The sequence below is a fragment of the Lissotriton vulgaris genome, chromosome 7, assembly GCF_964263255.1.
Source record: "Lissotriton vulgaris chromosome 7, aLisVul1.2, whole genome shotgun sequence".
Classification (NCBI taxonomy): Eukaryota; Metazoa; Chordata; class Amphibia; order Caudata; family Salamandridae; genus Lissotriton; species Lissotriton vulgaris.
In genome coordinates this window covers 1,079,672,219-1,079,699,495 of record NC_141695.1, presented here as the reverse complement: position 1 = coordinate 1,079,699,495, position 27,277 = coordinate 1,079,672,219, and the positions used below count along the sequence as shown (strand labels likewise).

Genomic DNA, 27,277 nt, shown 5'->3' with positions numbered 1-27,277 from the left:
TTTGGATTAAAGAAATGGATAAATGCAAAAATTCTATGGTAAACAAAGATTCTGGATCAAAAAACGAGCCATCTAAAGATTCAGAAATTCAGGCTGATATTTGCGAGACTAAAGCAACAAAATCTTTTTCTAAGCCACCCTTTAATAAGCTCTCTGATAAAAGTAATAAATCCACTCAATTTAAAGGACCTGTATCTTTTGGGTCGCGACCTGTTACTTGCTATCGTTGTGGTGCACCAGGGCATATTGCTTCTAGTTCTAAGTGTATGGGAAGGAATGCAATTTGTAGAACTTGCGGTAGAAAAGGACATTTTGCTAAAGTTTGTAAGACTAAAATGCCTGTTGTACATGAAATTGATGATTCATGCGAAAGTGTTCATGAATTCATTCCTTCCATTAATGTTATTACTGCTAAAACTGATATTTCCACTGTTAAAGCTGACTCTAACATCACTGATTCATCTATCAAAATGGAGAGTACAAGCAAGTTAGACAGACCACACTATGTTATAAGTTTGGATTCTAATGGAGTGAGAATGTTGATTGATTCTGGAAGCCTCTATACTCTTTTATCGAACGAAATGTACCTTAAAACTTGGGGGGAGTCAAGTAGTGAAAAAGATTGGGATGCTCCAGATATTAAAGCTTTAGGTTATGGTGGTAAAACTATAGATATTTTGGGATTGAAATGGATGGTGATTGAATTCGAATCTAAAAAAGTTTATGGACGTGTTTAATTGACTAAGCAAGGGTCAAAGTTATTAGGATGGCGACATCAAAAGGATTTAGGGATTGTTTTGAAACCAAATGCTACTGAACCGGTTCAATCTGTAATTGTAAATAACATTGATGATTATGAATCCATAATTATGAGCAAATGGTATACACCCGTTACAACGCATCTTTTACTCCGCACTACCATTACAACGCGACTTTTACTCCGCATACCATTACAACGCATTGCACTGGGGGGCGCTCTAGGATAGGGAATAAGTATAATTTACTATCCAACACCTTCCCTAGGGTCCACGGGGACTGGAGTTAGAATAGTAAATTATACTTACCACTATCCAGCACCCCAAAGCGCTATGCGTTGTAATGGTATGCGTTGTAAATACCGCGTTGTAACGGTATGCGGAGTAAAAGTATGCGGAGTAACATGGTACATCCTGAGCAAATACGTTGATGTTTTTACTGATGAGTTGGGGAAGCTCAAGAATTTTTCCCATAAGATTATCCTTAAAGGTAATGCTATCCCCATTGTTCATAAAGTTAGATCAGTGCCTCATTTAATGAGGGGTCCCTTGCAAGAAGAACTCGATAAGTTATTAAAAATGGGTATTATTGAGCCAATTGAGGCTTCTGAATGGTTGGCACCCATCGTAGTCGCACCAAAGGATGGTGGAAAGAAGATTTGTTTATGCATTGACCTCCGCGATTTAAATAAGAATATATGGATAGATCGTCAACCCTTGCCCAATATATCAGAAATGCTCACTGCAATGGGTGGGGGAAGTGTATTTAGTGTCATGGATATGTCAGCAGCGTATCATCAGATAGATCTTGATGAAAAATCTAGAAACTTAACATCGTTTGTAACTCACTTAGGTGCATTCCGCTATTGTCGAATGGCATTTGGCCTGGCTTCGGCTTCAGCAGTTTTTCAAAGAGTTATGCAAAAAGTGTTACAAGGATTGAAAGATGTACTTTGTTTTGAAGACGATGTACTCATTGTAGGCAGGGATTATAAACATCATGATATAGTTATGGAAGATGATTTATGTCGGATGCGAGAAAATGGGTTGACAATCAAAAGGGAAAGTGTCAATTGAGAAAGGATGTTGTATGTTATTTGGGTCATGAGATCTCTAAGCATGGAATCAAACCTAAAAAGAACATTGTTTTAGCTATCAAAGATGCTCCTACTCCTACAAACAAAGAACAACTTAGGAGTTTCTTGGGTTTAGCAGAATACTGTTCAAAATTTGTAAAAGGATTTATGAACATTGTTGAACCTTTGCGGCTACTAATGAAAACGGGGGTAGAGTTTGTTTGGAGTGTAGTTTGTGAAGCAGCGTTCAGACAAGTTAAGGAAGGGATTTTGTCTGCTCCTTGTTTAGGACATTTTGATGTTAAAGCAAAAACGTATGTCACAACTGATGCTAGTGCTGTGGGTATCGGTGCCGTCTTGTCACAGGTAAAAGATGGTGAAGAGAGGGTGATAGGATTTGCATCCAGAAGGTTACAAAATGCTGAAACTTCCTACTCTGTGATAGAAAAAGAGGCTTTAGCATGCTGTTGGGGAATTAAACACTTCAAGTATTTTGTTTGGGGTATTCCTTTTAAACTTCGAACTGATCATAAGCCTCTCGTGCACTTATTTAAAGGTGGAAAAGGATTAGAAGGAAGTGTAACCCCGAGAATTTCAAGGTGGATTCTTTCAGTTTTGGATTATAATTTCGAGTATTTGAAGGGCTTAAAAAACGTTGTGGCTGATTGCTTATCAAGGATGCCTATTAAAATAAGTGAGGAGGAGGAAGTTGTTGAGGATTTGATATGTTATACTGAAGAATAATCCTTTGATAAGGAAGAATGGAAAGCTGCAATGTTAGAAGATGTTGTACTAAAAGAAGTCATTCTGCGAGTGTCTAATGGTTGGAAGGGTGATTCTAGTCATGATTTGTCTTTCAAGGGTTACAAGAAAGTGGAGGAAGAGTTGAGTGTAAGAGAAGGAAAGTTGTGGAGAAGAGATAAACTTGTACCTCCTCAAGGTTTGAAGGCCAGGATCATCAATATTGCGCACGATGGTCATATGGGAAGGAGTATGACTATAAGACGCATACATCAGTCATTCTGGTGGCCTAAAATAGATAAGGATGTTGAAGATGCAGTTAAGGATTGTTACGCTTGTGCTGCTAGTGACAAAACCAAAGTTGTTCGTCAACCACCACTCTCTTGTGTTAAGTTTCCTGATGGCCCTTGGGAAAGGGTAGCAATAGATTTCCTTTATCCCATTTCTAAGTTGGGGTCAAATTGTACGTTTTTAATGGTTTTAGTGGATTACCAATCCAAATGGTTTGTTGTGGAGACAGCCGACAGTATTGTATCTGAGAAAGTCATTCAATTTTTGGAGAAGGTCTTTATGAATGAAGGAATTCCAAAGATTCTTGTGCCAGATAATGGTCCTCAGCCTGTTTCTAGGGCTATGCAAGATTTTCTTCGTGGAAAAGGAGTGAAACACTAAAAAGTTGCTATGTTCAGGCCTCAGGCGAATGGTTTAGTGGAGAGAATTAATCAGTTAATAATGGATAATATTCAGCTTTCTTTGTGTAATGGATTGTCATGGTCAGATGAGTTAAGGAAATTAATTTGGTCTTATGAGTGACGCCTCATTCAGTGACTGGTGTCTCACCTTTTGTATCACTCAAGGGTAGAGAGCCAGGGGATAAGGAAATACCTGGGTGGTTAAAAGATAAGGAGTGTGTGTGGGTGGACTGAGAGAGTATTGGTAGAAGGGTTAAGTGTCGATAATTAGTTGCTGCTTCCCGATATAATCAAACGAGAGGTGTCAGGGTTCCTACTATTGAAGTGGGTGACTGGGTGGTAGTGAAACAGGGTGGTGCTGTTGTCAAAGGCGATAGTAAATTTTCTAAACCCTTACTAGTCAAAGAAGTGAAGAAAAGTGTGGTGGTCTTAAATGATGGTTCCACTTGGAGTTATGGAAATATTTCTAAATGTTCATTACCTTCTTTGTTGCTATGCAATTGACAACTTTATTTGGATTTATATGTATAAGTGTTAGTTTATGTTTTTTTTTAAATTCATGGATATGTCAGCAGCGTATCATCAGATAAATCTTGATGAAAAATCTAGACACTTAACATCGTTTGTAACTCCCTTAGGTGCATTCCGCTATTGTCGAATGCCATTTGGTCTGGCTTCGGCTTCAGCAGTTTTTCAAAGAGTTATGCAAAAAGTGTTACAAGGATTGAAAGATGTACTTTGTTTTCAAGACGATGTACTCATTGTAGGCAGGGATTATGAACATCATGATATAGTTATGGAAGATGTTTTATGTCGGATGCGAGAAAATGGGTTGACAATCAAAAGGGAAAAGTGTCAATTGAGAAAGGGTGTTGTGTGTTATTTGGGTCATGAGATCTCTAAGCATGGAATCAAACCTAAAAAGAACATTGTTTTAGCTATCAAAGATGCTCCTACTCCTACAAACAAAGAACAACTTAGGAGTTTCTTGGGTTTAGCAGAATACTGTTCGAAATTTGTAAAAGGATTAACGAACATTGTTGAACCTTTGCGGCTACTAATGAAAACGGGGGTAGAGTTTGTTTGGAGTGAAGTTTGTGAAGCAGCGTTCGGGACAAGTTAAGGAAGGGATTTTGTCTGCTCCTTGTTTAGGACATTTTGATGTTAAAGCAAAAACGTATGTCACAACTGATGCTAGTGCTGTGGGTATCGGTGCGGTCTTGTCACAGGTAAAAGATGGTGAAGAGAGGCTGATAGGATTTGCATCCAGAAGGTTACAAAATGCTGAAACTTCCTACTCTATGATAGAAAAAGAGGCTTTAGCATGCTGTTGGGGAATTAAACACTTCAAGTATTTTGTTTGGGGTATTCCTTTTAAACTTCAAACTGATCATAAGCCTCTCGTGCACTTATTTAAAGGTGGAAAAGGATTAGAAGGAAGTGTAACCCCGAGAATTTCAAGGTGGATTCTTTCTGTTTTGGATTATAATTTTGAAATCGAGTATTTGAAGGGTTTAAAAAACGTTGTGGCTGATTGCTTATCGAGGATGCCTATTAAAATAAGTGAGGAGGAGGAAGTTGTTGAGGATTTGATATGTTATACTGAAGAACAATCCTTTGATAAGGAAGAAGGGGAAGCTGCAATGTCAGAAGATGTTGTATTAAAAGAAATCATTCTGCTAGTGTCTAATGGTTGGAAGGGTGATTCTAGTCATGATTTGTCTTTCAAGGGTGTGGGAGGGATGGGCGGAAATAGAAACTAGGAGGCTTCAATAGTCTATCAATTTTGAAATTTATTTTAAAGTAACACTGTCCAGGATGGTTATATTGGTTACGCCAAAATCCACATCGTCTTCTTTGGAGCTGTTGGTCTTCGGTTATCCTTCAACCCCCAGGATGCTCAAAGTAAAGGAGAACAAAGAGGACGTTAAGTGTTCGTTCTTAGCGTAGGATTTGGACATTTATATAGGGGAGAACCCGTCACCACACCCGGTGTAAGAAAACATCAAGTGGTTGTTCAAACTTTTAGTCAGATGGTTGAATACTAGTACTTGGTTTCTATACGGCACGAAAGTCTAACTGTGCATAAACATTGGAAACAATATGCAGCGATAAGGACGGGCGATGCGAAGACTCCTAATTTACTGGGATGGCTAGGTGGCATTTATAACAGTGCTTTGCCCCTGTTCCGACCTCCCCACTCCCTGGTCAGTCCTCCCGCTTCCCGCCAAACTAGTCAGGTCTGCCCCCGTGTACAAGGCCACTCACCGTCCGACCCGTAACTCTCCTGAGTCACGGCGGCAGTTGCGCCCTCCTGGGGGGAGGATGGTATCCACCACTCCTCGGACCACTCGTCTGCTTCTCCGCTCTCGTCCGTGAAGTCCTCCGGCTCCGCGTCTTTCTCTGGTCCTTCCTCGGTTCCCGTTCCTCGGTTCCCGTTCCTCGGCGTCCTCGCGTTGTTCCTTCCTCTGCTTCTTTTCCGGGTTCCGCGACGACCTCGATGGCGTCCTGCTCTGCCTTTTCTTCTTCCGCGCTTGCTCCTGATTGGTCACGTCTACTTACGTCCTGTAACAGAGATCCGGACCATGAGTTACCCGGATGTTTGATCGGTGTTTCTCTCTCCCAGGTCATTCCTTCGTTATACTGTGGGTTAACTGTCGTTTTCAACTCCTGATCGTTGGGTTCCTTCCGACATCCCCTTTCCCTTAGTTTCTTGTTTACAAGAAGGGATTCTATCGGATATCTAGACAAGAAGTCAGCATTGGTTTGGGCTTGACCCTTCCGATGAAAGGTGTTGAACCTGTAAGGTTGAAATGCAAGGAACCACATGAGAATTCGATCATTATGTCCTTTATTGCGGGCAAGCCATTCTAGGGGTGCATTATCCGTAAAAAGGGAGAATTCTCGGCCCTCTAGGTAATATTTTAGGGACTCAATAGCCCACTTGATTGCTAGGGCTTCTTTCTCAATTACAGCATAATTCCTTTCTCGGGGATAAAGCTTCCTACTTATGTACATGACTGGTCTTTCCTGAACTAATGGGTCTTGTTGAGACAAAACTGCTCCTATACCATATTCAGATGCATCCGTCTGTAACACAAAAGGCTTAGTATAGTCAGGACTGAGCAGTACTGGCTTTGTCGTCAATGCCTGTTTCAACTTCTGAAATGCTTCTTGCATTTCCCTTGAGGGGTTTTGCAATTCTCTTTCAGTTCTCCTGTCTTTTCTAAGTAGATCTGTGAGGGGAGATGCTGTCTGGGAAAAAAGACGGAATGAACCTCCGGTAGTACCCTAGAATACCAAGAAAGGCTCTTAGATCTTTCTTTGTGCGTGGAAAAGGTAACTGGGCTATGGCAGCCACCTTTTCTTCCTGTGGTCTAATGTACCCCTCACCTAATAGGTATCCTAGATACTTAACAGACCTTCCAGCCAAATGACTTTTTGCTGGGTTGATAGTCAATCCCCCTTCTCTGAGAGCTTGTATCACTTGCTGGAGATGATCCATATGTTCCTCCCAGGAATTGCTGTATATGATGATATCATCTAGGTAGGCAGCAGCAAAACTGCTACAGGGACTGAGGACTTGATTCATTAGTCTCTGGAAGGTAGCTGGAGCTCCATGTAATTCGAAAGGCAAAACCAAGAAGTGATACAAACCACCAGGAGTGGAGAAGGCCGTTTTCTCCCTATCCTGTTCTCTAATAGGGACCTGCCAGTAACCCTTACACAGGTCTAATGTGCTGATATATTGTGCTCTACCCAACTTTTCTACCATCTCATCAACTCTGGGGAGAGGGTATGCATCAAAGCAGGATATTTTATTAACCTCGCGGAAGTCAATGCAAAAGCGAATTGATCCTTCGGGTTTTGGAACTATCACTATGGGGGAGTTCCAGTCACTATGGGATGGTTCAATGATCCCCATTTTGAGCATTTGTTGGACCTCTTGCTCTATGGCATCTCGTCTTGCTTCCGGTAAGCGATAAGGGCGTAACCAGACTTTTTTCCCAGGTATTGTGTGTATTTCATGTTGTACTAAAGAAGTTTTCCCGGGAGTTAGGGAAAACACTTCTTTTAGGGAAGAGAGTTTGTCACAAAGGTTCTGTCGTAGTTCTGGGGATAGGTCACTATCTACGCTCTGATGGAACAAGGGAATGGTGTTCTCTGACTTCGCAATTAAAGTAGGAACAGGACCTAACCATTTTTTAAGTAAGTTTACATGGTAAATCTGAGTGTTCTTTTTGTTGTTGGGATCTAATTCCAAGCGGTAGATGACCGGAGTTACCCTCTCTATAACTTTGAAAGGTCCTTGCCTCTGTCCAATTAACTTGTGTTCGGAACTAGGCATCATGAGTAGTACCATCTCACCTATGTTCAGGGTTCTCTCTGAGGCTTTTGTGTCATATTGTCTTTTCTGACTGTCCTGTGCTTTCTCCATGTGGGTTCTAACTATGTTTCTGACTTGGGCTAAATGAGTTTTTAAGGTCCAAATGTATTCTGTTAACTCTTTAACGCCATTCTCCTCTTCTTCCCAATCTTCTCGAACCATGTCGAGTAAAGTACGAGGTTGTCTGCCATACAAGAGTTCAAAGGGGGAATACCCTGTACTTTTCTGAGGTTGACAACGTATTGCAAAAAGAGCCAGAGGCAACATGTCCTCCCATTTCCGATATTCTAGATCTAGCAGTTTTTTTAATGTCGTTTTGAGTGTGGCGTTATACCTTTCTACCAAGCCATCCGTTTGTGAATGGTAGGCTGCAGTGCTAATTTGTTTAATCTGGAGCTGTTGACATACCTGTTTCACAATTTTGGAGACAAATGGTGTCCCTTGATCGGCGATAACCTCTTTGGGAAATCCTACCCTTGAAAACAAGGAAATCATAGCTCTGGCAATTTGTGTGGTATTAGGGTGTCGTAACGGAAAGGCTTCGGGGAATCTGGCTGCATAGTCAACAATGACCAACACATACCTGTAACCACTGTGAGAGGGTAGTAGAGGACCAATGAGGTCCATCCCAACTCTAGAAAAAGGTTAATCTATTATTGGGAGAGGTTGCAGAGGATCTGGGGGGGTTGTATCTACTGTTTTCTGGCAGATAGGACATTCTTGACAATATTTCCTGACTTTATGATATATTCCTTGCCAATAGAACTGAGATAAGACAGTACTTTCATTTTTTTCTCCACCAAAGTGTCCACCTAAAAGATGGCTGTGAGCTAAGTAAAGGATTTTCTCTCTAAAGGGTTGTGGGACCAATAACTGGGGTTTCTGGTCTCTCCCTCCTTTCCTGTATAACAAACCTTTTATTTTCAGAAATTGTGGACCTACATTTTGGGGGTCTTCCACTTCTACTGCTTTGTTCCAGGCTTCACGTAATGTGGGGTCTTCTCTCTGAGCTACATGGAATTGGGGGTCGCGTTCCCAGAGGCAGTCATCACTTTTTTTTGTCAAGGCTACATGTATCCATTCACGTTTTTCCTTCTTTTTTTGACTTTTGCTTTTTCTCTGTTTTGTAGCAGGCCACTCATGATCTGTCAGGAGGGAAAAGGGGGCTGTTTCTCCCCACTCATCTTCGCTGCTTTTTCTTTCTTTCAAGATATCATCCAGATATGGATAATCCCTTCCTAGTATAAAAGGTTCGGGTAACTTGGGTATGAGTCCTACATTCATCTGTACAGGATCTATTTGAGGATTGTGTTGAACAGTAACCTTAGTGGTGGGATATAGTTTTTGATCTCCATGCACACAAATAATGTTCACAGTGCCTTGTGCTTCTGTAACTCCTCCAGGAAGAGTTTGGGGTTGTATGACCGTTTGAAGACACCCTGTGTCTATTAGGGCATCTCGTGGTTCCCCATTGACAGATACTTGTCTGTGATAGGGTAGTGAGTCATTTTCTTTGGTCTGACAGAGATACGAGCGAGTTAACCCTATCTTCATAGGTTCCTCTTTTTGAGGACAATGTCGTGCAATGTGACCGTATGCTCCACAGTGGTAGCACTGAGGACCTTGGGGAATGACCGATCGTGGTACAACAGGTAAAGGACCTGGAGTAAGAGTCACGGTTTCAGGCTTCTTGGGAGGTAAAGGTTTAACTGCTCTAGTAGCAGTGCCTCTGTCTGGGTGGTGTTTCCATGAAACATCTTCTCTTCCTTTTTGAATTTCTTGTGCTCGGTTGAAGGCGTTTGCTATCTCGACTGCGTTTATCAAGGTTAATTGGGTGTGTTGTCTGACCCATTTCTGGATAGGGGGATGCAAGGAAGTTAAAAACTGTTCAAGATATATCTTCTCCATAATTTCTTCCTTTGTTGCACTTGCGGGGTTGCGCCATCTATCTGCTAGGTCTCTTACTCTATAATATAAGGCCCTTGGGGTTTCCTGAGGCCCTTCTTTGATCTGTCTGAACCGGAACCTATAAGTTTCGTGGTCTATTCCCATTCTCTCAAGAATACTTCTTTTTATGTCGTCATAAGGATTAAGTCCCAATGGATTCTCTGCCTGATAAGCGGCCTGTAGGTCGCCAGAAAGTAACGGACCCAAGTACTGTCCCCATTTATCCTGTGGCCAGGCTGCCGCTCTGGCCATGCGCTCGAAATTAGAAAAATAGAAATCCGGGTCTTCTCCTCCTACGTATTTTTGCATTACTACAGAAGGCAAGGTGGTTTGTGGTCTGGGTTGACCGAGCGTTTCTGCTAATTTACCGATAACAGTTTCCTGGGCGGAACTCTGGGCCGTGAGTGTGCGATGTAATTTATTGCGATCTTCTTCTGCAACAGCCAAAAACGTTTCCATTATCTTCCCTAACTGTTCCTGATTGTCCGCCATTTTCTTCATGACAGCCTCCATTTCCTCCGATCCCACTTCTGACACCACCTGTGGGAGGGATGGGCGGAAATAGAAACTAGGAGGCTTCAATAGTCTATCAATTTTGAAATTTATTTTAAACTAACACTGTCCTGAATGGTTATATTGTTTACGCCAAAATCCACTTCGTCTTCTTTGGAGCTGTTGGTCTTCGGTTATCCTTCAACCCCCAGGATGCTCAAAGTAAAGGAGAACAAAGAGGACGGTAAGTGTTTGTTCTTAGCGTAGGATTTGGACATTTAGATAGGGGAGAACCCATCACCACACCCGGTGTAAGAAAACATCAAGTGGTTGTTCAAACTTTTAGTCAGATGGTTGAATACTAGTACTTGGTTTCTATACGGCACAAAAGTATAACTGTGCATAAAATTTTGGAAACAATAAGCTGCGATAAGGACGGGCGATGCGAGGACTCCTAATTTACTGGGAAGGCTAGGTGGCATTTATAACTGTGCTTTGCCCCTGTTCCGACCTCCCCACTCCCTGGTCAGTCCTCCCGCTTCCCACCAAACTACTCAGGTCTGCCCCGTGTACAAGGCCACTCACTGTCCGAGCCGTAACTCTCCTGAGTCACGGCGGCATTTGCGCCCTCCTGGGAGGAGGATGGTATGCACCACTACTCGGACATCTCGTCTGCTTCTCCGCTCTCGTCCGTGAAGTCCTCCGGCTCCGCGTCTTTCTCTGGTCCTTCCTTGGTTCCCGTTTCTCGGCGTCCTCGCGTTGTTCCTTCCTCTGCTTCTCTTCCGGGTTCCGCGACTACCTAGATGGCGTCCTGCTCTGCCTTTTCTTCTTCCGGGCTTGCTCCTGATTGGTCACGTCTGCTTATGTCCTGTAACAGAGATCCGGACCATGAGTTACCCGGATGTTTGATCGGCGTTTCTAACTCCCAGGTGATTCCTTCGTTATTCTGTGGGTTAACTGTCGTTTTCAACTCCTGCTCGTCGGGTTCCTTCTGACAAAGGGTTACAAGAACGTGGAGGAAGAGTTGAGTGTAAGAGAAGGAAAGTTGTGGAGAAGAGATAAACTTGTACCTCCTCAAGGTTTGAGAGCCAGGATCATCAATATTGCGCACAAAGGTCATATGGGAAGGAGTATGACTAAAAGACGCATACGTCAGTCATTCTGGTGGCCTAAAATAGATAAGGATGTTGAAGATGCAGTTAAGGATTGTTACGCTTGTGCTGCTAGTGACAAAACCAAAGTTGTTCGTCAACCACCACTCTCTTGTGTTAAGTTTCCTGATCGCCCTTGGGAAAGGGTAGCAATAGATTTCCTTGGTCCCATTTCTAAGTTGACAATAGATTTCCTTGGTCCCATTTCTAAGTTGGGGTCAAATTGTAATTTTTTAATGGTTTTAGTGGATTACCACTCCAAATGGTTTGTTGTGGAGACAGCCGACAGTATTGTATCTGAGAAAGTCATACAATTTTTGGAGAAGGTCTTTATGAATGAAGGAATTCCAAAGATTCTTGTGGCAGATAATGGTCCTCAGCTTGTTTCTAGGGCTATGCAAGATTTTCTTCGTGGAAAAGGAGTGAAACATGAAAAAGTTGCTGTGTTCAGGCCTCAGGCGAATGGTTTAGTGGAGAGAATTAATCGGTTAATAATGGATAATATTCAGCTTTCTTTGTGTAATGGATTGTCATGGTCAGATGAGTTAAGGAAATTAATTTGGTCTTATAGAGTGATGCCTCATTCAGTGACTGGTGTCTCACCTTTTGTATCACTCAAGGGTAGAGAGCCAGGGGTTAAGGAAATACTTGGGTGGTTAAAAGATAAGGAGTGTGTGTGGCTGGACCGAGAGAGTATTGGTAGAAGGGTTAAGTGTCAACAATTAGTTGCTGCTTCTCGATATCATCAAACGAGAGGTGTCAGGGTTCCTACTATTGAAGTGGGTGACTGGGTGGTTGCGAAACGGGGTGGTGCTGTTGTCAAAGGCGATAGTACATTTTCTAAACCCTTTCTAGTCAAAGAAGTGAAGAAAAGTGTGGTGGTCTTAAATGATGGTTCCACTTGGAGTTATGGAAATATTTCTAAATGTTCATCACCTTCATTGTTGCCATGCAATTGACAACTTTATTTGGATGTATATGTATAAGTGTTAGTTTATGTTTTTTCAAATATTCAAATGTTTTTGTTACATTTTTGTATGGGGAAGATGTGTAGAGATGTCTCTGATAGAATGTTCATATGTAACTAGGTAACATAGAATGTTATCATTGGAAAGACTGAGGCTGTACAGAGTGAAGCTGGTGGATGGAGGAGCTGGAGTTTCCTGTGTCATATCCTCAAATAAAGACATATATCTACAATCCTACAAACCTGCAATTTTCTTCATTTCTTCTTTACAGTGTGGCTGAGAAAAGGCAAGGGTCCATACGATATAAGGGTGCCAGGATATGGTCCTTGACCTTTAAGATGCCATGCGGACGTGAGGACAAAAAAAAAAGCTCTCACTTTCTCTGTCACTTTGTCACTCTCCCACCCCCTCACTGTCACACTCTTTCTCACTTCCACTCTCATGTTATCACTTTAACACACTCTCACTCACTGCCTCACTCACATTGTCTCACCCTCTCTCTCTCTGTTATGGTCTATTTTCATTCTCTCTCTCTCTTTCGATCTTACTCATTTTCTTTTCTTATCTCTTACTCTACCTCTTTCTGACTCATGCTGAGGATTGCAATCTCTCTTTTTTCTCTTTGCTCTCACCTTCCATTTTCTCTCCCTCATCTCTCTTTTTCGCTCTCATTTCTCTGTGCCTCATCCTTCTTTCTGCTACTTTTCTTTCTTTCTCCTCATAACATTGAATTAGTGTAATGTAAAAACAAAATCCCTTTAGTGGCTACATACGTTAGCATGGCAGCTCTAGAAAGACCTTGTCTGCGCAAGAAGGCAACAGAAAATCCTGCAGTGTTTATTCCTGTATCGAATAAGGTTTCCAAATGTTGTAAAAAGCCTGTCTTGCTGAGGGCAGTCTTGGGTGCAGCAGAGGGGAGAGAGGCTGCCTACTACTATGCTGTTTTGAATGTTGAATACCCTATATTCAAATGTAAAAGGACTGATACTCAGCTTATTTTTTGCCCGATGCTCCGAGAGAACATTACATTGCGTTTGGCGCCGAATGTGATGCTGTGTATAATGTGGTTTCTGTTACAGGCTGATGCTAGGTACAGTGTTTATCAGTGGTTACTTGTTGTACTTTTATGATCTGTTCTACTTTTACTAAGTTTGCTCTGTGATGGTTCTGACAGTGGTCCAGTTGGCCCTGTCATGTGTAAACACTTCCCTGGAAAATATGATCTAGTGCCAGGTGGCACCATGGATATTATGTGATTATGTAGGTAAAGGGCCCATCAAAATACTAACGGAATCATAGTGACTCCCAAGCAGTAAAGCTCTCTCAACTACTTGAATTTGTGCCCCCATCTTCTCCTGCTCTGGAGTAACAACCTGTTCCTAATTGCCTCACTTCCCGGGCTGCACATTAGTTCAGATATCTTCACCCGACGTCTAGAATATGTGCACCCTTTTTGTCCTTATACTTCTCCTCACCACCACCTTCCTGGTAACACCCCTCTCTTATCCCCACCACCCCCTCCTCCTCATTCTCCCATCATGGCCTCCACTCGAGTTAAGTCTGGAATTAATTGCTACAAAATAATTTATCCTCCTAGCCTGACTACAGCTGCAGCAAAACGTTTCAACCATATCACCATGGAATGTTTCCCTGATTCCCTTTTTGTCGATCAATTTTACAATGGTTGTCACGGGAGGCTCAAAAATTATTTCATTTTCTTCACTCACAACATCCCCTCCTGGTCCACCAGCTTACACAATTCCCTTAACGTCGCCTCCTCCTCCTCTATCCCTCATGGGAAACTGCTAAAAATGTCCCCCTCTGTGTGTTTCAATGGCTCCCTCACTATCTCACTCAATAACAATGGTACAATCATGATCCAAGCCAAAGACACCTGTCTCTCTCTTTTTGACCACCTCTTCCCTTCCCTACACCCCTCCCCTGCGACCAGGTTGTCCTTTGACTCTTCATCTAGCTCCACCCATTACTCCCTTTCTCCGCCCCTGACCCCCTACACTCCAATAGGCTGCACCCTGGAGGCAGAGGCCGACCCTCTTCACTACCCCTCCCCTGTGCCCTCCTCTCCCATTCTTCCCCCCTCACAGTATGACCCCCTCCTTCTTCACTTCAGCTGGACCTCTAGCTAATCCGCTCCTAGGCCAATCTGTACCATCCAATCTCATCTCCTCCTCCTGATCCGTACCTGCCACCCTCCTTTTTAGTCCACCTCTCTTCCAACCTTCCCCACTAATAAACTTTCCTTACGTCCCCCTTATTCCCTCCTCTTCTTTTCCCCTCCTCCCCTCGCTATGTCCCCCGATTTCCCCACAAACCCATTGCATCTCCCTCCCTCCCCCAACACTGTGCTACACCCTTCTCTCCTTCAGTAAACCCTTCGCGTTCCCTCCCTCGGGCCTATCAAAACCACTTCCTTTCTTCAACTTCCCCATCTCACAACCCCCCTCACTACGCCAGTTGCCCGTTCCCTCACAGCCACCTCACCTAACTTACAGGACCTCTTCAACCCCCTCCCCTCACTTCCTCCCAAACCTCCTTCGTTCCTATGTCTCCACACATTCCTCCACTCTCCCTCCACCCCACTGCCTCACTCCTCACCTACCTCCCCTAGCTATGTCCTCAATTCCTATCCTTCTTGCAACGCCAACAATGTCAACTCTCCTTTCACCTCTGATGCACCAACGCCCGCTCTCAACCACCACCTTTCCCAACCTCTGAACCCCATACCCCAACTCCCCTCCCGTCCCCAGACTTCGCCCTGCCTTCCACCACCAAATATTTATTTATTTATTTTATTTTCGGTTCTTGTATAGCGCAGGAATTCAATCTCTGAGGCGATATCTCTGCGCTTTGTTTTTCCGAAAGTAGGGCAAGAACAGGATATCTGTATGGCATTGGTAGAGCTACTGAGTAGAGAATAGATACGTCTTCAGACATTTCCTAAATGCGGAGAGGTTGAAATTTAGTCTAAGAGTGAGGGGTAGTGAATTCCAGAGAGTGGGGCCCTTGTATGAAAGGGCTCGGCCTCCCTGTCTTTCTCTTTTGATCCTGGGAATCTGGAGAAAAGCTTGGTTTTCTGATCGTAGGGTTCTTCCAGGTTGGTAAGGTTTGAAGGTTTCAGTCAAATATCTAGGGCCAGTTCCAAACAAGCATTTATGGATGGTGCAACATATCTTGAATTGTACTCTCTGGCGAATGGGAAGCCAGTGTAGCTTGTTTAGTAAGGGACGAGAGGAAGATCTGGCAGGTGCATTGAGAATCAACCTAGCAGCTGTATTTTGGGCTACCTGTAGCCTCACCAGCTGTTCCTCATTAGCAGATATAAGTAATCCATTGCAGTAATCCAATCCAATCAGCGCCAGGATGCCCGTCAGGTGACAGAAAGCGCTTTATAAGTGTGTTATACACACATACATCTGCTAATTACTAGGGTCTGCACTAGTGTTTTCCGGTGATGATCTGCTAAATAGGGGAAAACCCTTCTAAGTAGGCCAATCACTCTCATACAAGTTCCTGTGACCTCTATGGCGTGGTCTTTAAGCACCAAAGATTGGTCAAGCTTGACACCCAGATTTTTTACGCTTTCCTTTGGGCATGGAGCTGTACCTAGTTCCGGGGGCCACCACTCAGGTGACCAAAGGAGTGGGGCATTTCCAAAGAGCATGACCTCCGTCTTACCCACATTGCATTGTAGGCAATTGGAGGTCATCCATCCGGCTATCGCTCTCATTCCAGCAGAGAAAGAATTTTTTACTGCAGGGGTCATATTTTGGAATGGGAATACTAGCTGGGTGTCATCAGCGTAGGATATTGGTGTGAACCCATGTTCCCTTACAATATTCGCCAGGGGGGCCACATACACATTAAATAATGTGGGGCTTAGGCACAAGCCCTGTGGAACCCCCTTAGTGAGCTCCCTAGAGATGGAATAATGGGAGCCCAGGCGAACATTTTGGGAGCGGTTGGAAATGAAACTTTTTAGCCATGATAGGGCCACTCTATCCACTCCTATCCCCTCCAGACGACTGATCAGGGTGTCATGAGACACCGTGTCGAAAGCAGCGGACAAATCTAATAGCACCAGAATCATAGAGCCTCCCCTATCCTGTGCCATCCGGATGGTATTGGTCACGGAGAGGAGAGCTGATTCTGTGCTATGATTTGGCCTGAACCCAGATTGAGAGGGGTCTAGGCCGTCCGCTGCCTCGATGAATTTAGAGAGATGAGAGTTGACATGTCTCTCAGTCATCTTACTCAGGTGGGGTAGGAGGGATATAGGGCGTAAGTTGTTAAGGTCCGACCATGGTAACGCAGTGTTTTTGCGGATTGGGTTCACTACTGCCATTTTCCAGTCTTTAGGAATCTTTCCTTCTTTAAGAGAAAGGTTAATCAGTGTTTTAAGGCTCGGTGCTAATATGCTACCCAAGGGAGCTATCATTTTGGCAGGTAGTAGGTCAGTGGGTGAGCCTGATTTAATTAGGTTAAGTAGAATGTTTACTTCAGTAAGACTGATCTCTGGGATGGTAGTCAGAGTGAGTCTACTTATTCCACTTTTAATTGACTCAGGGCTAGAGATGTTGGTAGTATCCCTATTATTTGATGCCTTAGTGATTTTTTCGTAAATTAAATCAATTTTATTCTCAAAAAAAATACACCCCTCCTGTTTCCATTGAGCCACCCAACATGCTGTGCTCTGCCCTACTCTCTCTAGAAAATAAGCTAGGCTCTCTTATCACCTCCATCTCCCAACTTGAAGCTTCCATTTCACTTTTAAGCTCCAAGATTTCCACTTTTCCATACACCTCAATTCCTTTTGGAAAACAGTCACCTTCCCACAAGATGCACCTCGCCCCCACACCCCAAAATAGCCAAGCATAACCTGTTGTCTGCAAACATTGCAAACTCACACAAGCCCTTGAAGGCCACCCTTCTTCCACTCTCATCTCCAAGTAACCCTACTATCTACAATATTCCGACCATCTCCTCTGTCAGAACCACTCATCCACCTAAGCCCTCCTAAGCACCCTTGTATAAGTACAACATGCCTATCACCCCGCATAGCCCAAATGCCCCTGTCACCAAAACAGTCTCGACAGAGCTGCGCTGCCTGCTCCACAACTGCAGTTCTGCAATAAAACACAAACTTGAGATCTCCGACACCATCATACTTCGCAATATTGACATGCTCTTCCTCACAGAGACCTGGTTCCACAATACCTCTCACTCTATGTTTGATCTCCTAGTACCCACAGGCTATTCTATTTTTAGAAATGACAGAATTGACAAAGCTGGGGGAAGTGTTGCAGTCATCTTTAGAAACTCCCTTCAACTTAAGGCTTTTCCTAACAGCTCCTTCCGCACTTTTGAATGCCTATCCATTGAACTTCAACTGCACCACCGCTCACCTGTCAGATTCCATGCCATTTACCGCCCACGTTGTAGCGGCCCCTCGTTTATGGAAGAACTAACTGACTTCATTAGCAACCAATATTCGCAATGACAATCAGTTCTTCGTGGGTGACTTCAATCTCCACCGGGGCTCGTCTCAAGACTCATCTGCAAATTTTCTGCCCACCTTCCTTTCTGCAAACGATCTTATCCTGCACTGCACAGAAACAACACACTCAAAGGGTTCAATCCTGGACCTTGTTATTGCGAAAACAGGCATGCTAACTACCGCTACCCCTATTCATGTAGACTGGTCTGACCACCTCCTCATCTCATTCTCTCTTCACCTGTCACACTATAACTCTCGGCCAACCTAAGAGGGCTACCTCCTGGTTCCGTGACACAAATAATATTGACCTCTGTACCCTCTGTGAATCAGCTTTGCTATCACTTCCAAGGCTAGACCCGAACCTAGATGTTAACAAACTCACCTCCCAGCAATGCCTCACAGTCCTTTCAGTCGAAATCAATATTGTCGCTCCTCTCCAAAGCAAAAAGAAAAGGGCCACTCCCTCAGCACGTTGGTTTAACGAATCAAGAAACAATGGAGACAAGCGCCCTCCACCGATAATTTGGCCATGCTTTGTTCAGCCAGATCCGAGTACCACAAGCTCATCTTCAATGAAAAAGCGGCGCACTTCAGAACCCTCCTTGACACAGCCAAAAATAGACTCAAAAAACTATTCGATCTCATCAAGTATCCAAACAGCTCTCCCCAAACCTCCAACTTGGAGGATTCTACAAAGAAAGCAGCGGAATCTGCTTTATTCTTTGATGAAAAAGTGAAATCACTTGTGGATCAGGTCAGTCATCCTACCCCCCGTAGGAGCGCAAATACCTAGCCATTTGGCAGATCTTTGACCCCATCTCCGAAGATGCCCTCCTCAAATACATCCTTGGAACAAAGCCCTCCAACCATTCTCTTGACCCCATCCCTAGTGCCATTGCCATTGACTTCTATACCCATTCTCTGTCCTATTGGACCACTCTGGTTAACCTCTCCCTCTTTCAAGGCTCCCTTCCTGTTTCCTTCAAAACTGGGCAGGTCACCCCTCTGCTTAAAAAACCCACTGCTGATGCGAACAACCTCAACAATTTCCGCCCCATCACTAACCTACCTTTTCTTGCGAAAATCACAGAAAGATGTGTAGCGAAACAACTCTCTCGTCATATCAAGGACAATGATCTTCTTGACAATTTCCAGTCCGGCTTCATTCAAAACTGCAGCACTGAAACAGCCCTGCTGCAAGTGATTGATGAAGCGCTGCAGAAACTTGAATACTGGGAGTCTTGTCTTCTTATTCTTACTTGACCTTTCTGCAGCTTTTGACACTGTCAATCACAACACTCTACTTAACACTCTTCAACAGGGAATGGGCTTGGAGGGCACTGTGCTTAAATGGTTTGCTTCCTTCCTCTCTGATAGATCCCAAATGATCAAAATAGCGAATAGTATTTCATCTCCTTTGGCGGTAGGTAAAGGTGTTCCTCAAGGCTCTATACTTGCACCCATAGTGTTCAATCTCCATTTAGAACCATTGGGAAATCTTCTAAGTAAATCCGGGATCCACTATCATCTCTATGTAGACGACACTCAAATCTACCTCCAGGTGGCCTCCACTCACGATCTCTCCATCCTAAGCTCTACTCTCGACTCCATTCAAAACTGGATGCTAACTCCTCAACTGATTCTGAATCCCTCTAAAAAACTAAATTCCTCCTCCTCTCCTCCTCACTTTCTCCTCCCCGGTCTAATCATTGATGGATCAGATGAATCTACTTAACAATAAACCCATCATTGTCGACAGCGCAAAATCCCTTGGTGTCATACTTGACATAAAACTCAATCTACTCTCATTCCATTGCAAAGTCTGCTCGATACCAACTGCGCCTTCTTTGGGGGATTCATCGCTTCTTCCCGGAGCATGACCTTAAAAACCTGGTCCAAACGCTGGTTCTCTCCAGACTGGACTACTGCAACTCTCTTCTTACTGGCCCACCAAATCCGACCTGTCCCCCCTTAAATCTGTTCTCCATTCAGCAGCTCGTTTCATACATGGGGCCAAAAGAAGCAACCATATCACACTCATTTTATCCACCCTCCGGTGGCTTCCCATTGAGGCAAGATCTATCTACAAGACTGCCTGTATCACCCACAGAGCCTTGCACTCCTTCTCTCCGCGCTATCTGGCGAATAAACTGAAACTTTCTGGAGGCTCTAGACCATCACGTAATGCAGAAAATCTTTTGCTTGAACCTCCCACTTTCAAGAAGGAAAGATCGATGGCCCAATCCTTTCAGGCAACGCAGTGCGAATCTGGAACTCACTTCCGCCTCATCTCCGGACCACCACCTCTTCCCAGGTCTTCAAAACTGACCTTAAAGCTCCCCTCCTTCAAAGACGCTTCCAAATTGAATTCAGGCCCTCTCTATTATCTGAAGGAAGTCCTTCCATTATTGTCAATTCTGTTCTACATGACTATAGAAGTGCCTTACCAATGTGGTGTTATGGTTTGAGTGTCTGCCACTTATTGCAGTATTATACTTTGACTTGTAGTGTGTACTCCTTTGTAACATGCACACGATACTTTCCCTCGTGTACTGTATCGTTTGCTACCTCTTGTATTTTATTTTATTTGCTCTTGATACATGCACAAGTGCCACCATTGCCTCATGAAACGTAACGTTTGTTCTTGTGTTTTGAGTATCTGCCATTTAGTGCAGTATTATACTTCTACTTGTACTTTGTATGCTTTTGTAACATACACACATGTCACTTTTTTCCTACTGTAATGTATCGTTTGCTACCTCTTGTATTTTGTTTGCTCTTGATACATGCACAATTGTCACTATTGCCTTATGTAACGTAACGTTTGCTTTTGTAACATGCTGACTTGTAATTGTTCCTCATGTATCACTACTTTTCCTATTGTGAAGGGCTCTGACACCTTCGGGTAAAGTCTGCGCTATATAAAAACACATTAAATAAAATAAAATAAAATAAATGTCTAGGAAAGGTGGCTAGCATCCTTGCAGTAGGGTTGAGAATGGATGCCACACGGTGTAATATTCTCTTTGTCTTATGACAGGCGTAGTTCCCAAACTAGCATTAAAATGCATCCTGAGGCCAGTAAATCAAAACCTCCACTGGAAGCTATTGCATTTTTCTTATCTTATTATAATTGTTTTTATTTTATAAGAATGCAGTACAAAAGGGGAACCAGTGGACGAATGTTAGGGGGCAGGGGAAGCAGCAGTGGAACTATTTTTAGGTTTCTCACCAATGCAAACGACATTGCAAAATGTTATGAACATCCTTGAAGAGCCCTGGGCTTACCCACATTGTAATGGTCAGCCTATTTAAATAATGCTTGACGGTGGTTCACCAAACCAGCCACTGTCTGAAGTGGGCACCAAACATCCCCTTTTTGTATTGTATATGTATGTATTGTGTTGTTTAATGGTGACAATAGGTTACTGTCTGCTGAGGCCCAAATAGAACATGTAGGACTTTACTTACTACTGGGCCACGAAAAAGTGTGAAAGTATGGACTGGTTTCTACGACTCTGCTCGAAGGTATTTTTACATTGTTTTGCTTTTCATAAAACAGGTACAATAGTACACGTGAAAAGCTGTGTCAGTTGCAGGTTTACAGATGAACTGTTGCTGGTATCATACGTATTGTTTTAGGGCTACCTGTTTCCCCTGCACCTGTATTATTTGCAGCACACAATTCCACACAGTGGGAATGGCAAAAATATTTACTACTTTGGAAAAAAGCCCTGCCTCAACAACACCCCCTCCAAATCTGGGGGTGATTCATTCATCTTCCCGTCTGGTAAGGTGAGTCACTTAGCTGGACCAAATCTCTGACTATATATATGTTGGAGAGGGGGGTCAGATTTCAATTTATGAATGTCCACAAACATGCAGGTTGGTGGGCATTCATACACTTACAAGGCTAACCACTCCTTTTTCTGCCCACCTCCCACATCTTACTTTAGACTTTATATTGCAGACTTCTCCGCACTCTGGCAGTGTAATCGGCAGTAGTAAAACCATATACGTCTGCCCGAATTCCTTGTGTGAATCTTATTTTCAGAAAGTGAAGTGCCATTTGGTAGCAAATGACTTAAGGTTTCTCCGCACAGGAGAGGTTTGATCAGATTTATATTAGGTGTTTGCTTTAATTTAAACAATGTTTATGATATTATTTTATGGGATTGCTTAGATGGTATTTATTTGTTACAGGTCACCCGAAAGAAATTTGAAGAGAATTCCGTTGCACTCAATCGGACAGCTGGATCCCAATGCTAAACATGAGAAAGGATCTATAGCAAAGGTAATGTGCCGAGTTCTTACTCTGCGTTTTTCTTACTCTAAAGTTTGTTCACTTCTCATACCCATGTCTTAATCTCCAAGGAAAGTCCTATTACCATAAATGATTTAAAGACTTACATACTCAAGATTTGAAATTTGCCTAGCTAAGTAACTGTAAGTTTCAATTCTATTAAGGACAGGGAGGCGAGGATTATGCTTTTCCTTCTTCGCTGTTTATTATACCCAAAACTCACAGCAGCTCAGAAAAGCACTGAAGTCAATACATTTCTATATCCCAAATAAAAGGGATTAAGAACATTACATCAGAAAAAATCCATCAGAAAAACTACATATTGGGTTGGGGAGGAACATGGCGGCAGGCTGACGCCGGCCACAGGAGCTCGATGAGGCGGTGCAACGCTAGAAGGAAAGAGCACTAGAAAGCGATACAAAACGGTCCCGCGACTGATAATTACCGGGTGAGAATGTCGATAGGGCCTTTTCTCCCCCACACGGCAGTATTGTAAGTTGTGTTTTCCTTTCTTTTTCTTTTCTCTTCGGTTGATGTTGGCGTGGCTTCTGACGGGAGCTGTGCGGTCTAGGACCTAGGAGCCGGGAGAAAGCTCGGCGATAGACCCGGATGAGCAGAGAGTCTGCAGAGCAGGAAGTTGGGTCCGCGCTACCTGGAGGGCTCGAGGCGCTTTGGGCCAGGCTTTGGATTCGCGTTTGTGTAGCCATGGGAAAGACTGTCTTTCGGGGGCTGAATTCCAGAGCCTGGTCGTTGCAGGTTGGGGCTGCTACCCCACAGCGGTGTGCGGGAGCTGATTGTCACCCGGTAAGGTGGTTTCCGGCTGGGTGGGTGCGGAAGCAGGACTGCATGGAGCAGGAGCCTATATATGCCCATTCAGTTATTCCAACGAGGAGTGGAGGGGCAACAGAGAAAGTAACAATAAATCAAGGTTCCTCAAAGAAGATTGGGGAGTCCAGTCAAGGGGGGAAGGCGAAAGGGAGCTCTGGTATTAGAACGCCGGTTCTGGATCAGCAGAGGGGGGTAAGGAGAAATAGGTACCAGTTAAGGTCCCAACACGAATTGAAAACTAAGGGGGTCCTAGAACATATGGAAGGATCTGATGTAACCCCATTGACGCCACGCAAAAAGAAGACTGAGAAGATTGGGGATATCATAAAAAAAAAATCAAAAGGACCGGGGGCAGCCCACCTATCTCAGAAGAGTACACCATCTCTTAAATCCTATTTTAAAATCATGGAGCAGGTAGCAAGTTCAGATAGGGGTACAAGTGGGGCATTACAAATACAAGATAATGCTCCTTTTATAATGCTTGAAAATCGCTTTACCCCACTTTGCAGGCATAATAAGTTCGGAAGGCAGGTCAGGTGGAATAAGTGAGGATAATACCCTGGATCTAAGGTTAATCAATGACGGGGGACCTTCAAGCCATTCCATTAACATGAACGCTGATCATTTTAAAACACCTATCCCTTTCCCACCTCTTCAAGCCCTTCAGGCTCCTTCAATGTCTCTTGTCTCTCAGCTTTCACAGGAGTCATCAGCGGCAGACTGCAATGCCCAATTTCAAATACAAGCTCAAGCTCAAGTCTGAGGGGAGTTGCCGCAGTCGGATTTTGCTAATAGTGATAGGGACAGTTTAGGTTCCTTGTTGCAGTCATTAAGGGGCGACCTTATGACTAAGTTTGAAATATCTGAAACAAATCAAAAAGGTATTCACGACAAGTTTGATGCCCTGGAGTCAAAACTGGAAGACATCTGCACACGTACAGGATCAATTGAGCTTAAGGTCGCCACATTGTCGGAGTCTGTTCAAGGGAACTCCAAAGATATAGATGTTTTAAAGACCCAGAACCGGTCCCTTTGGATGGATATGGAAAGGCTGGAGATGCATGCCCCTAGGAACAATCTTAGAATCCTGAAGATTCCAGAGGGGGAGGAGATGGATGACATTAAGGGGTTTGTATGCAAGTTATTAAGAGATGGGGTCTTAAAAGATCGGCTAGATATTGATTTATAGGCCGAGATACAAAGGGTACATAGGGACCCCTTCAGGCTCTACCCAGACAGACGAGCACCCAGGAAAATTCTAGTTAATTTTCAGACCTATAGTGTTAAGGAATTAATTTTAGGTGGGTGCCTATCATGTTCTACTCTCCATCACCGGGCCAACCCATATCAAATTTGTTCGGATATTGGGGGAAGAACAGCGCAAAGGCAGTGGGAGCTGGGTTCCAGAATGCCTGAACTAAGATCACTCGGAGCGCAAGTTCAAATGTACTTCCCTGCATAATTGAAAATAACAAAATGTACAACTGTAGCCAACCCGAAGATGTTGATGACCTCCTATCTCAGATGAAAGTGTAACAAGTGAAGGTCGATACGTGTTACATCGGACTACAGGGGAGAAAGAGAAGTTTAGAGAGTTTGGAGAGAATGGGGGAAGGTAGGGGTAAACAATGGAGATGAAAGCAGATGAAAGCAGAAGAAGAAATGGGGAAAGAGGGTAAAGTTAAAAAAAACAACAACAACAAAAACATAGACCCTCGAGCAAAGGTTCTAGTTAATGGGGCATTATCGGAATTGTTTAATATCTCTAGAGGTACTAGGCAGGGGTGTCCCCGTCCCCCTTATTGTTTGATATTTACATTGAGCCTTTTGTTTGTGCACTTAGAACGGACCGTATTATTTTACCTTCTAAAATTACAGATCTAGAACTTAAAACTGCTTTATATGCGGATGACCTTCTCTTGTATACTTCAAATCACATTGATGCAATTCCACGGTTACTTGAACTGGCTGAGGAATTTGACAGTCTCTCTGGTTACAAAATTAACAGAGAGAAAACAGATATAATGGGGTGGAATAACTCAACTGCCATACGGGGGGCCAGAGAACAGATTAAGTACTTAAGAATACACTTAACCCAGAAGTTGATAGATATCCCTAAGATCAGTTGGCAGAAGGTAGCTAAGGAAGTGTGTAATCTATTGTTAAGGTGGGGAAGTCTGCCACTGAACATCTATGGGAGAGTTAATCTTGTGAAAATGACGATCCTCCCTAAAATAACCTTCCTGTTAAATACAATTCCGCTACCATTCAATTTTAAGGATATCGCTAGCCTTCAAGTGAAGATTCGTTCTTTTATATGGGCCGCAAAAACACCCAGGATAGCCTGGAAGAAATTAAGGAGAGGGTTGAAGATTGGCGGTTTGGCTCTACCCGAATTATTTTTATATTGCCATGCCTTCCACTTTAAGAATTTTAGAATATTGGCCAATAAATTAGATTCTTCCTCACAGGGCTGTCTTTTCCAGGCAATGTTGCATGATCAGCCACAGGGTCAGGATTCTTTTCTTCTTAAATTCGGGGACCCCAAATTCTACAATAAAGTCTGTCTTAAGATCTTGTTGGTGGCTCTTAAGAACTGGGGATACATCAGGAGAGTCTTGGGGATACCATATTACAATCTGCAGGCTCCTATCTGGGATTCCCCTAGCACTCCTGATTGCTTCTTAGATCAATTGTGCCAGCCACTTAAAGTAGCTGGTATTAAGACATGGGGTGACCTTTGTTTAAACTCGCAGCTTATGAATTGGGAGTCCTTTACTAATTTAACAAATGGGACCTTAACTAGATTCAAGTTTTACCAGGTCTCGGCGTGGTGGGCAAGACAATCCTGGGGGATTGGAGAAGATAGCTTGCCCCTTGATTCCATCTGTAGAGTGGGAGTTTGGAAACGTGAGGTCTCCTTTTGGTAAAGGACGTTCACTGAAGTAAAAGACAGTTTGGACTTTAAACTGGTGAATCTTTGGGGTAATGTCCTAACTGGAAGCGGAAAGGAGATACAGAAAATCTGGAGTGACTCTTTTACCATGTCTCAGAGAGTAATTAAACCAGCGGATTTGAGGAGAAATCACCTTTATACAGCTTATAGGGTGTATTGGACACCGGTTAAACTATCCAAGGTGACAACAAATACATATTTGTGGAGAAGTGTGGCTCAGGGGGTTAGAGGCGGCAGACCCGGAAGCTGAGATCGGCCCTGGACCAGGGTTCAATTCCCCGCCTCGGCGGGTCTTGGGCTCAAAAATTCAACGGACTCGATAATTCTCTCGCTCCGGTGCCTTCTAAACTCACGGGTTCACACTCTGCGACTCTGGGCAATAGCTTGCTTAATCTCCACAACGGCCCCTCGCGGCGGGATGCCTGGCTTTCACCTTGTGGATACCCTGCCGGGGTTATCTCACAGGGGAATACCAGGACGGGTTCCCTAAGCAAGCGCCGGGAAACCCTTTGTGGGTAGCTGTGCGCTATATAAGCTCAAATACATTTACATTTACATTTATATTACTGTCCCAGATGCAAAAATCCGGCTGCGGACGATCGACATAGGTTTATGGACTGTCCAAAGATTTCTATGTACTGGGCTGCGGTATGTGGCTTCCTAGAGGATGTCCTTTCAAGGCCGATTGCTTTCAGCCTTAGACTGTTTTTTTTTGGGTTGCCACTGGGCTATAACATGAATAATTGTGCCTCAAAATGTTTGTTCTATGTGATAGTTATTGCTAGAAGAGAAATTTGTAGAGTATGGAAGTCGGAGGCTCCACCTATATTCGCTGATTGTTTAAAAAACATCATTATGATCAGTCAGTCAGACATGGCCTGTGATGAAGCGAGTACCAATAAAATCTGGTCTGCATTAGAGGCCTGGAGGAAGAACTAATACTGGTCCAATGATTATTCCAGAGGTTTGTTGTCCTGTCCTCCCTGGTACCTATTTCTGTTCAGCTAGGGGAACTGGAGTTGGACTAGGAGACAGCCTTACCTCTGGGTGAACTTTGTATGCCGGACACAGACACCTGTGGTGGTAATTGAGTATGTTTGTGTGGAAGGCGCAGAGAGATCCCATCTAGAGTTTATATCTTCTGGTGGCATGTATGAGGACAACAAAAAAAGAAAAAGAAAAAAGCCCAAAAAAAAACCTATATATCCCATTATTCCATGATGCCCTGGTCGCAGGCGTCGTTCCCATCCTGAATTTCTTAGCAGATTTAACATCGGACGGTCTGGCATACCACACCATTAACACAATGAGTTCTGCAATCTCTGCAGCGCGCGAACCGGTGGATGGTGTCCCAGTCAGGGAGCACCCGTTTGTCTGTAAACTCCTAAGGGGTGTACGACTTTCTCTGCCCCCGGAGCCACGCTATTCAGTCCTGTGGGACGTTAACGTTGTTCTGAATCTTTTTC

At 43.6% G+C, this 27,277-nt stretch overlaps 1 protein-coding gene across 1 annotated transcript in view; it reads left to right on the top strand.

Annotated features, from left to right (window-relative positions):
• The window catches only part of LOC147702949 (uncharacterized), a 4,293,369-nt gene that overhangs the window by 2,756,271 nt on the left and 1,509,821 nt on the right, over nt 1-27,277 (top strand). The window contains exon 24 of the mRNA XM_086929459.1: nt 21,928-22,018. Within this exon, the coding sequence (XP_086785585.1) occupies nt 21,928-22,018 (91 nt within the window). The remainder of the gene's footprint in view (nt 1-21,927; nt 22,019-27,277) is intronic.